We start from the raw sequence: 12187 nt of genomic DNA, 5'->3' as shown, positions 1-12187 counted from the left end.
GATTGCAGGAGTGTTACAATGCGCATATGTAAAAGCATGTGAATCTATGAAAGTTCCAATTCTGGAGTAAGAAAATGAGTTACTTACTTGTAACTAGTTCTCTAGTATTGGACTCTTTCATAGATGCGACCCGCCCGCCTCCCTGGAGAAGCTCACCTTCACCTCTCTTTTTCTTTGTCAGGTTATAAGCACTTGTGCTCTGAAAATCTGAGGTACCGGAGCTTCTATCAGGAGGGTTCTAGAGGGCGGTGTCTCCTGATTGGTGGATTCTGAAGTTTGGTCCTTTTTCTTAAAATGACTCTGGTAGAGTGTTAAATTAAGAGGCCTAAGGGCCCTGAAGGGCCCTTAGGTTTAAATCTACAGTAACATTGCTTGGTTAAATGTACCGGGGGCTCCAATCTCGACGACGGGGAATGATTCAAGTATGTGAATCTATGAATCATTCCAATTCTGGAGAACTACAGTTACAGGTAAGTAACTAATTTTCATCTGGGAGTAATTCTGAACACTCGGTCAGCATTAGCACACCCAAACCCACAGAGAATTCAAGCTTTCCAAAATCTCATATCACAACTACAATACTATCAAACTTACACAGTAAAGTTTATCATGAAGCTATTAGGAATGATGGCATCCTGTATAGCAATAGTACCCAATGCACATCTAAACATGAGACCTCTACAACAGTGTCTCTCACAACAATGGTCTCAGACACAGGTTCAGCTTCACGATGGTGGAATAATACCAACTTATCAAAATTTTTAGAACCACAAGTTCAAGATTTGAAGTAAATACCTAAAATGCAAGGTTATCCACACAGGTAAGTTAGGAACTTTGAATTATAGCAATAGCATATACAGTTTTTGTTAAAATGGTAATAAGCTATTTTATTTTATTTTAAAAGTAGACAGTGCAAAAATCAACAGTTCCTGGGGGAGGTAAGTGTTGGTTAGATTGTGAGATAAGTAAGACACTTTCAAGTCTCAGTTCCTGGACATAGGCAGCCCCCCGTTGGGGGTTCAAGGCAACCCCAAAGTTACCACACCAGCAGCTCAGGGCCGGTCAGGTGCAGAGGTCAAAGAGGTGCCCAAAACACATAGGTGCCTATGAGAACAGGGGTGCTCCGGTTCCGGTCTGCCAGCAGGTAAGTACCCGGGTCCTCGGGGGCAGACCAGGGGTGTTTTGTTAGAACATTGGTGGGCGGGGGGGGGGGGATGAAGTAGGCACACAAAACACACCCTCAGCGGCACAGGGGCGGCCGGGTGCAGTGTGCAAAGCAGGCATCTGGTTTTGTATTGGCTTCAATGGAGGGACCTGGGGGTCATTCTTGGCGGTGGAGGCAGGGCATAGGGGGGCTTCTCGGCCAACCACTGACTGGGCTAGGCAGAGGGTCTCCTTATGGACACTGAGGTTTGGTTCCTTCTGGTCCTGGGGGCTGCGGGTGCAGTGCTTGGTCCAGGCGTCGGGTCCCTTGTTACAGGCAGTCGCGGTCAGGGGGAGCCTCTGCATTCTCTCCGCATGCTTCGCTGTGGGGATCCAGGGGGGTCGTCTGAAGCTACTCACGAGGTCGCAGTCGCCTGGGAGCCCTCCCTGTGGTGTTGGTTCTCTGGAGCTTGAGCCGGGGGCGTCGGGTGCAGCGGGTGAAGTCTCACGCTTCCGGCGGGAAGAGTGAAGTCCTTTAAAAGTTGCAAAGTTGTTGCTGTTGTTGAGCAGAGCCGCTGCTCACAGGAGTTTCTTGGTCCTTTGGTTCAGGGCAGTCCTCAGAGGCTCCAGAGGTCTCTGGTCCCTGTCAGATTCGTCACTGTTGCAGGTTTTCGAGTCAGGAGACCGGCCGGTAGGGCTGGGGCCAAAGCAGTTGTCGTCTCCGTCATCTCTGCAGGGCTTTCAGGTCAGCAGTCCTTCTTCTTTCAGGTTGCAGGAATCTGATTTCCTGGGTTCAGGGTTGCCCCTAAATACTCAATTTAGGGGGGTGTTTAGGTCTGGGGGGCAGTACCCAATGGCTACTGTCCTTGAGGATGGCTACACCCTCCTTGTGCCTCCTCCCTGAGGGGAGGGGGGCACATCCCTATTCCTATTGGGGGAATCCTCCAAACTCAAGATGGAGGATTTCTAAAAGCAGGGGACACCTCAGCTCAGGACACCTAAGGGGCTGTCGTGATTGGTGGGTGACTCCTCCTTGTTTTTCTCATTACCTCCCCTGGACTTGCCGCCAAAAGTGGGGGCTATGTCCAGGGGTCGGACATCTCCACTAGCTGGAGTGCCCTTGGGCATTGTAACACGAAGCCTGAGCCTTTGAGGCTCACTTCTGGGTGTTACAGTTCCTGCATGGGGGGGAGGTGTGAAGCACCTCCACCTAGAGCAGGCTTGGTTTCTGACCTCAGAGGGCACAAAGGCCCTCACCCCAGGGGGGTCAGAAACCCGTCTCTAAGCAGCAGGCTGGCACAGACCAGTCAGTCATGCACTGAAGGATTGGGTAAAATATAGGGGGCATCTCTAAGATGCCCTCTGTGTGCATTTTTTAATAAATCAGTGTGGGTTTCTTATTCTGAGAAGTTTGATACCAAACTTCCCAGTATTCAGTGTAGCCATTATCGAGCTGTGGAGTTCGTTTTGACAAACTCCCAGACCATATACTTAATATGGCCACACTGTACTTACAATGTCTAAATAGATTTAGGCACTGTAAGGGCATATTGCTCATGCAGCCTTGCCCTCACCTGTGGTATAGTGTACCCTGCCTTAGGGCTGTAAGGCCTGCTAGAGGGGTCACTTACCTCTGCCACAAGCAGTATTTTGTGGGCATGGCATCCTGAGGGGGAAGCCATGTCGACGTTGCCTTTTTCTACCCACCAACATACACAATCTACAATGGCAGTGTGTATGTGTTAGGTGAGGGGTCCCTTAGGGTGGCACAACACATGCTGTAGCCCTTAGGGACCTTCCCTGGTCACAGGGCCCTTGGTACCTTTTACAAGGGACGTATCTGTGTGCCAGGGGTGTGCCAATTGTGGAAACAATGGTACATTTTTAGTGAAAAAACACTGGTGCTGGTGCCTGGTTAGCAGGGTCCCAGCACACTTCTCAGTCAAGTCAGCATCAATATCAGGCAAAAAGTGGGGGTTAACTGCAACAGGGAGTCATTTTCCTACAAGGACTCCTCTGCAACCTCTGCTTCGACTTCTGGCCTCCGGACCTGCGACTGGACCCTCCAGGAACTTACACGCTGAAGATCCGCGAGGAAGACTCTTCTGCAATATTGTATCCAGAATTCCTGCCAGCTTTTCAACATTTCCCCAGCTGTGCTTCCTCAAAATACTGCAGTTCATCAGCCTTCACAAGAAGAAGGAATCTCCCTTGGGGTGAAGGCATCACTCCCCTGTAACTACAGGTACCTGGTTGCAATGACGACCGGCTGCGTGGATCTCCCCTCATCCTGAGTGGCGTGGGTCCTGCATCACGGTTGATGGTCCAGAGAGACTCACTTGGTCCTCTCTACCAGCTGTTGCACTTTGGTGGTGGGAAGTCCTTTCCACTCTACCCCAGACAGTACCCCGTGCACCGCATCCGTTGCAGCTGCCAAGGCTTGTTTGCTTCACCTCCAAGGGAAACTTCAGGCTCCAGCCCCCAGCACTCCCTCCTGCAACTCCTGGGCCTCTGTGTGGTCCTTCGGCGACGTGAGAGCAGCTTCTGTGGTGCTGCGTGGGCTGCTTCATCGACTTCTGTATCCCTGTCCTGTGGGACACCTGAGAGTGCTGCCTCTGCTCTTGTGGGTCTTCTGTGATGCAGAGGGTCCCCTGCGACTCCCCCTCCTGGGTAGAGCCCTCCTGGACCTTGCTGGTCCCCAGCAGCACCTCTTTTCCTCCAACCTCGAATTTGCCTTTGCCAAGGCTTGTTGGTGGAAATCCTTCACCGACACCCATCTGCAGTCCAGCTTCCAGTGTGGGGCATCTTTTGCCCGCATCAAGTACTCTTCTCCAGATTCTGTGCTGCAGTGCTGACCTGTCTTCCTTCTTCATCGACCAACTCCTAAAGGACCCTCTGGGAGCGTAGTATCTCCTACTTCCCCTGGACTCCCCAGACACTTCTGGACTTTGTCCCCTCTCTCCACAGGTCTCCATCTTCAGTAATCCACTGCTGGTTCCTCACAAGCTGTTTTGGGTGTCTTCTTTTTCTTCTTTTCATCCTTTGGGGTGGTTTTCGGGGAAATCCAATGTGTTACTCCTGCATTTCTAGTCTCTGGGGGGTAGGGGGGGTACTGCATTATTTACCTGTGTGGTTTTCTAGTACTCCCAGCTCCCCTCTACACACAATTTACTTACCTAGGTGGGGGGGCCCTGTGTTCGCATTCCACTTTCTTAGTAAATGGTTTGGGCTCCTATTGCTATTTTACACTGTTTTCTAACCTTTTTTATGTCTTACTGTTTATTAGTGTGTGTGTGTGTGTGTGTGTGTGTGTGTGTGTGTGTGTGTGTGTGTGTGTGTGTGTGTGTGTGTGTGTGTGTGTGTGTGTGTGTGTGTGTGTGTGTGTGTGTGTGTGTGTGTGTGTGTGTGTGTGTGTGTGTGTGTGTGTGTGTGTGTGTGTGTGTGTGTGTGTATATATATATAGTATTTACTCACCTCCTATTGGAGGGTTCCCTCGCTAGTATTTTCTGATACTGTGTTCCAAAAATAAAGCACCTTTATTTTTGTACAACCAAGTGTTTTCTTTCCTGTGTGTGTGTGTTGTGTAACTACAGTGGTATTGCATGAGCTTTGCATGTCTCCTAGATAAGCCTTGGCTGCTCATCCACAGCTACCTCTAGAGATCCTGGCTTCTAGACACTGGCTACACTTCACTGAGAGGCGATACCTGGACCTGGTATAAGGTGTAAGTACCATAGGTACCCACCACACAGCAGGCCAGCTACCTACCAGTAGTAATGGACAGTGGATTTTGGACAAAAAATAACAGGTTTTCCTGGGATTGTATGAATAGATGGTCACTCCAGCTGCACAGCAGTAAGACCAAAAATGACAGTGCATCTCTGTATGCTTCCTGTATCCTTACTGTATCAATGAAATGACTGGTGGAGAGTTAACGCTTAGATCATGAGTGATGGGTACAGTCATCTAGTTGATAAAGTTGAGGCGTTCAATTTTGACCGGCTCATTTTATGAGCTATGAACTTTGCGAGAGAGCTGAAAGTCTGGCAGGGACCTGAAAAATTAGAGGTGAGCTAATTTGCTGAAGTGCAGTCAAACCAATCTTCATAAACTCCTTGTGCACTATAATGTCCCTTTTCTTCCCGTATTTAATTTGTCTTTTGCCCATCCAAAGTTGGTTGTTCTCAACTAATTCTAATGTGTCATTTAGTTATTGTAGTCTTGCATTCATATTTTCAAAGGTGCGTTTTTTACCTTTAGCAATGTTCATACTCTCATGGATGAATTGTAGCTATAACATTTCCAAAGCCATACGATGTCTCACATCACTTATGTGAAGAGAAGGAGTGATCAGAGAAGAAAGTGGGTCATGATTTATAGTGTAAAAGTAATATTGGTTATTTAATCAATAACTAGAGCTAATGTTTCAGTAAGTGACTGCATTTTGCTTTTTGCCAGATTATTTACAGCATTCTTTTGTTACCTGTACACAGTTGAAGTCGTTATCCTTAATATTATGGTTAAAAACCTTATCATTTGTGTTTTCATTTTCTTTTCCACTAGGACTTGTGAGCAATGTGGTATTTACTACTCTGACAGCAGATCAAACAAACCCACTACTGGTTCAGCTTCAAAGCCTTATCCGTGCTACAAACCCTAGTGCTGCATTTATCCTTGCAGAAAAAGGAGTTGCTACAAGGTAACTGGGTCTAACAACTCATGTTTTTACAAGTTATCATTTTGCTTTTGGAGCTTGAATGCAAACCTTTACAAATGGCATTTATATAAACTTCTAGTGATGTCAAATTACTTTTCAGGCTGCCACTGTCCTACTGGATTGTTGACTGTTAGTGTTTTATATCGTATTCAGTCTTGTAAGCAACAGTTGTGCAACAGTATAAAATTATTGGCAGAACAATCAGATAGATAGCTAATATTCCTGTCATTGCTACGATAGCACAACACCGGGAAAAACTTAAGGCCTAATTTAGATATTGGTGGACGAGTTACTCCGTCACAACAGTGACAGATATCCTGCCCGCTAAAATCTAACTCCAATAGGATTTAGATTTCAGCGAACAAGATATCTGTTCCTGTTTTGATGAGGAACTTGTCTGCCAATATCTAAATGATGCAACAACACTGATGCAGGAGCGCAGCCAGGGGTAGGTGACCCTTCAAGTTTATGGAGCGAGCCAAAGAATGTGCGCCCGGACATAGGCCTGTGCTGTCCCATGAAGCACGTTTCTCAAATAAGGAGGGGCTACTTTTAGGATCAGTACGTTCGAAAGACACCGAACGAGTATAAGTGACTGGAGATAGTATGACTGACAGTTGCAGGTCATAGGAGTCTTTACATTTTAGCTATAGGAGAAGTACTATTCATAGGTCCTGAAGAAGCGTCGCAGGATCCAGCTGGACCATAACAGACGCGAAACATGTTGACCCTTATCCAGGGAGGTCTAGGTAGTTCCTCACCCCCCCTTGTTCTAACAAATTATGGTTGAGAGTGATTGATCATTTAATCTGCTTCACTCTCCTTATTGGTTTTTAATCTTGGCCTGTTCCCACTAGCGACTGATTAAAGGAGTATCCCTAGGTTTGGGTCTTGAGCCAGTTTTAACTCTTAGTGTCTCTCCTTCTCTCATTTCTCTTCCAAACTCACTCTTGGCGTCTTGGCGTCATTGAGAAAAGATCTCTGGCAAAGAGACCCCCCTACGGGGGGTGCCCGTCAGACATTGCAGCGCCGATCTGACGAGGAGCAATTCCGATGATGAAGCATGACACCCATTTGGGTGTGTGAGGACGCTTGCTCCTAGAATTAGGACTTCCTTGTGTTCTTTCTCTTGTCACTTTCTTATTTGGAACAGTGTATCTTATTGTTGCAGCATACTATAGTTTAGAGGGAGGGTATACACTGGACAATTATTCCTCCCCATCCCTTTATTTTTGATTAATATCTAAATGATGTCTGTAATGCCCACCTGGAACTTGATTTTCCAACAAAATTTGATCCAGGCTTAACTTTTGTCCCTAAATCCATAAGGAATATTTTAATGGGTGACTTGTGACACTCGAATAGCAGATAGGCATTTTTCAAGCAGGGCTTGAAACCAGAGGATTTAAATGGTAACACCCATTAGTTGTTGGAAACACTGTTGTAAAATGTGGGAAAAACATCTGGCCCATGGTCCAGTGAACTCTGGATACCATCTTCTGTGGCACCTGGATACAAGGATCTGTCATCACCTGTGCTGTGGCGTCTTTGTTGACTTCATAGATCATTTCAAGCAATGGAATCAGTAAGAGCCATATGCTGGTACTACAGAACTCCACCAGCCCTAGACTGGTGAGGTACTCGATATGTCAAGAGTCCAGCCTGCTACCTGCAGATACTTAGATGATGAAGATGAGGAATTGGCAAGGAGATCAATGTCCTGTATGCTGAAAGGAGATAACTTGTCCTTTTTAGGTCTCGCCTTCACACAGCTTTTAGCTGTCTATTTGTAAAGGACTTATTGTGGACCATACCAAAAATCTAGAGTGGGCTTGGAACCAGCCATTGTTTAACATTGTTTTTCTTTTGGCTTGCTTCTTATTTAATGGCTTTCTTTCCTCTTGCGTTTGTCCATCCACTTGATTTAGCTTCTTTACCATCCTTTTTGAGAGAGACGTCTAACCACAGATTCCTCACTTGAGAATATTCCCTAGGCATCAGACTGGCTCTGGAAAATCTTGAACAATACCTTTGTGTGCAGATAAGTGGTGTCCGTTGGCTCTGCATCAGTGTCATCCTCTTCGGAAGTGATGTGTGGGATGCCTGTATAGATGCCACATTGGCATGCTGAGATCAGTTCCTTTCATTCTGCTTCACCGGCGCAGACCTGGAAAGCTACTTCAGTCACTTTTTGACCATTTTTTTAAAGCTTTTTGTCAACCCTTTTTTGAGCCAGTCTACTATGGTTATGCCCTCTAACAAGCCTTGAGGTTTTAAAACTAATGGGGAATGTCACAAACCGGTGTCTGTGCCTGATTCCCCACTTGGTGTATCTCTGGTGGCTAAGATCAGGCTACGGCCACCATGGTTGTCCCAAGTATAAGTCGATGCACCCCTTTAAATGGTCAGCAAGCAGGTGATGAAGCTCCTGGGGCACAGCAGAAGAAGGGAGATCCCAAAACCGTACCTGCAGAAGGTCATGTTTCCACTCCAATACATCCTTGTTAAAGTCGAATAAGTCCAAGAAGAAGAAGCTGATGCACTGTTCAGCTTCCCAATCTAAATGTACTGCTGTAAGGCCCCATTCCTTCACCCTTCCTGCGGAGTCGACAGCCAGGTCTGCTTCACAGATATTCCTGGAGCTGGAAAGAACCCCGCCTAACTGAAAGGCTTCTATGATGCCATTCATGCCATCTTTGTACCTCTAACTCGCTCTGGTGCATCTTCGGGCCATATGGAGCCAAGAGGTGCCCTCCAGCTGGCTTGCCTCTGACACTAGCCAGCCCCCCTGGATCCACCCTTGGATAAGTTCTGATGCCGATACATGTACCTCCACCCACCCACCCCGGCCGCAGTCTTCTGGGAGCAGTCTCCAACACCGCTGGAGGATGAGCCTATCCTGATTTCCGAATCCGAGTTGGCGTTGCTCTGATGCCGTTTGACGTCGACAACAACTCTGTCCAAGCCTTATAAACCTCTGGACCTGCCTCCTGTGAGGAAATGCGGTGTATTATATGGTGTGGTACTGCAACCTTCCCGTGTAATAATCTTAACAACCCCTGTTGGACCCTGTTGGTTCCATCTGTAAAACTCTCAGTTCAGCCCTGGATAACTGTGCCACTCTCAGCAGGGCTTACTCAGAGGAACTAATGTTAAGCATTTAAACAGAACCTAAGCATTTGAAGAAGGAATATACACTACACTCAAGAAATCCAACACTGATTTTTAAACGTAGGTTGTGCTTTTATAAGAATTTAGACACTAGAACGAAAAAGCTACACCTGAGAGTTCTGGAGATATAGATTTTACAACCAATAATAAATCAGTGCAATGTCACTCAACCACAAACAAACCTTGGCAAGGTCAACGAATTCAACACTTTGAAGCCTTTTAAAAGGAAACTCAGATAAGTGTCAGTGGGGCCAGTTAAAAGTACTTAGGTTGACCAACTCCAGCAGGGAGCTAATCGAGGGGACCAGCAGGGTCCTCCAGAGCAGTTAACTTCACAGGAGAAAACAGTCCTCCAACAGGCACTTTATCCATGTTGCAATGGATTCCTGTTGAGCGGGACAAATGCAAAAGATGAAGGGTGCTGAAGATGCTCTAATGTTGCTCTGAATGTGACATGGTCAACCAGGGTCTTCCTGCAGGGGTTCCCTGGCCTGCCAAGATGGTGATGGGGTCCTGGTTGCACGGTCGAGGTTCCACAAAGTCCTCTCCAGTCTGGCAGAAGTCCAGTCACCACTGGATTATCAGTCACCAAGGTCCAGGTCACAGGCCAGTTCTTCCAGTGTCAATGACTTTCCTTCTGAGGGTCCCAGCACCTCTCTGACGGCACTCCAGGGCTCAGCAAACTCCAGTACAACTCTGTGTGTCAGATCTTGGTAGTTGGTGCTGCATGGTGGCAGTGGTAGCGGCTTGAAGTCTACCAACTAGCCCCAGCAGGGTTCTTCAGCTGTTGTGTCACTGTGCTGCCAACAGGAGGCCAGTCAGCTGGCCCTTGGAGTTCTCTTGGCTTGACTGGGCTCTGGAGATAGCTTCTCCCTTAGCAGGAAACAGCAAGCACAATCCCTCCCTTTGCTAGCCACTAGGTGCAGTTCTTTCCATTGCAGCCTCTTTTTGCTGGTTTGTCGGTGCAGCAGGGCAGTCCTCCTTCAGTTCTTCTTCCAAGCCGGTCGAGATCTGAGGTGCCAGGGATGCCCCTCTTGTGCTTGGAAAATTCCCCCAGTGCATGATGTGGTTGGTAGCCAATGGGCTACCAGGTTCTCCTCTGCTTTCCGTGCCAGCCTCCCTATCACAACAGTGGGACAGTCCTCCCCCCTGATGCTACACATCTGCCCTTCAAAGGTGAAGCCTACATTTTGGGGCTAATACCCGTGTGGCTTCCTGCAGGAGGAAGGCGACACTTCCCTGGCCTGCCATCCTTAATTGCTCTCCTTCCAGAGTCGTTAGCATCTCTCTCCAGAAGGGCAAAAAAGCTGTCTTGTGAAGTAGGCTCCATGTGTTCCCGGGAAGGCAAAGGAGATTTAAAGGCAACAGGGTGGCAGCTTTCTTAAAGCTGCACATTGCAACAAGTTTAATTCATTTTAGCTTGCGATACAAGTTGTTTGGTACCTCATAGTGCCCACTTTGTTTGCACCATTCAGGAGCTAGCACAGCTGAGGGGTCAGAGTGTAACCCTGTACTCGCCGATTGGGCGACCAAGTCTTTCCACAGTAAAAGTGGTCCTTTCACCTGTTTTACTGTCAAGGCATGTAAAGAACATGCCCTGCCTGTGTCATATGTTGCACCCTCCATTAAAATACATCTCACAGCAATATCTGCCTATCTGCAGATTACACATTCAACATCACTCTTTAGAATCCCAGTCATCAAAGCATTTATGGAGGGTCTAAAGAGAATCATACCCCCGAGAACACCACCAGTTCCCTCATGGAACCTCAATATTGTATTAACACGACTCATGGGTCCACCATTTGAACCCATGCACTCTTGTGAGATGCTATACTTAACCTGGAAAGTAGCCTTCCTAATAGCTATCACATCTCTTAGAAGAGTAAGTGAAATACAAGCATTTACTATACAAGAACCCTTTATACAAATACACAAACATAAAGTACTTCTACGCACAAATCCCAAATTTTTACCAAAAGTAATATTACCGTTCCACCTAAACCAAACAGTGGAACTCCCAGTCTTTTTTCCACAACCAGACTCGGTAGCCGAAAGAGCATTACATACATTAGACATCAAAAGGGCACTAATGCAGTGCTTGAGGTGGCGGTGCCCTGTTCAGCGGTGCTTGAGGTGGCGGGCTCCTTTGCAGTGACTCAGCTGCTGGCCATCCTCTCTATCCCAGCGGGGCTTGTGTTGGCGATCCTCTCTAGCCCAGCGGGGCTTACATTGATAGGACAAAACAATTTCGCAAGACAAAACAATTGTTTGTAGCCTTCCAAAAACCTCATGCAGGAAATCCAATATCCAAACAAGGCATTGCCAGATAGATAGTGAAATGTATTCAAACTTGCTATGTTAAAGCAAAGAGAGACCTGCCTATTATGCTAAAGGCACACTCCACTAGAAAGAAAGGCGCCACAATGGCCCTTCTAGGAAACATACATATGACAGAAATCTGTAAGGCAGCCACATGGTCTACGCCTCATACATTCACAAAACACTACTGTGTAGATGTGTTAACAACACAACAAGCCACAGTAGGACAGGCAGTATTACGAACATTATTTCAAACAACTTTGACTCCTACAGGCTAAACCACCGCTTTTAGGGAGTAACTGCTTACTAGTCTATGCACAGCATGTGTATCTGCAGCTACACATGCCATTGAAAGGAAAATGTCACTTACCCAGTGTACATCAGTTCGTGGCATGAGATGCTGCAGATTCACATGCGCCCTCCCGCCTCCCCGGGAGCCTGTAGCCATTATAAGTTGATGAAAATTATATATTATATGTTGAGAAAACTTGTAAATTTGTAAATATATATCACTTTTAGACACATTATGTACATACATACTTACTCCATTGCATGGGCACCTTTACTATATACACAACTCCTACCTCACCCTCTGCGGGGAAAAACAATCTAAGATGGAGTCGACGCCCATGCGCAATGGAGCCGAAAGGGGAGTAGTCCCTCGGTCTCGTGACTCGAAAAGACTTCTTCGAAGAAAAACAACTTGTAACACTCCGAGCCCAACACTAGATGGCAGGATAATGCACAGCATGTGAATCTGTAGCGTCTCATGCCACGAACAGATGTACTCTGGGTAAGTGACCTTTTCCATATATATATATGTGTGTGTGTGTG

At 46.9% G+C, this 12187-nt stretch overlaps 1 protein-coding gene across 1 annotated transcript in view; it reads left to right on the top strand.

Moving 5' to 3' along the window:
• Nucleotides 1-12187, top strand: part of DNAAF9 (dynein axonemal assembly factor 9) — a 597478-nt gene that overhangs the window by 442190 nt on the left and 143101 nt on the right. The window contains exon 30 of the mRNA XM_069205040.1: nt 5707-5842. Coding sequence (XP_069061141.1) covers nt 5707-5842 — 136 coding nt within the window. The remainder of the gene's footprint in view (nt 1-5706; nt 5843-12187) is intronic.

This window comes from Pleurodeles waltl, chromosome 1_2 (genome assembly GCF_031143425.1).
Source record: "Pleurodeles waltl isolate 20211129_DDA chromosome 1_2, aPleWal1.hap1.20221129, whole genome shotgun sequence".
In the NCBI taxonomy this organism is placed as follows: domain Eukaryota; kingdom Metazoa; phylum Chordata; class Amphibia; order Caudata; family Salamandridae; genus Pleurodeles; species Pleurodeles waltl.
Note: the sequence above shows the minus strand (reverse complement) of the source record. Positions and strands in the feature narration are given on the sequence as shown.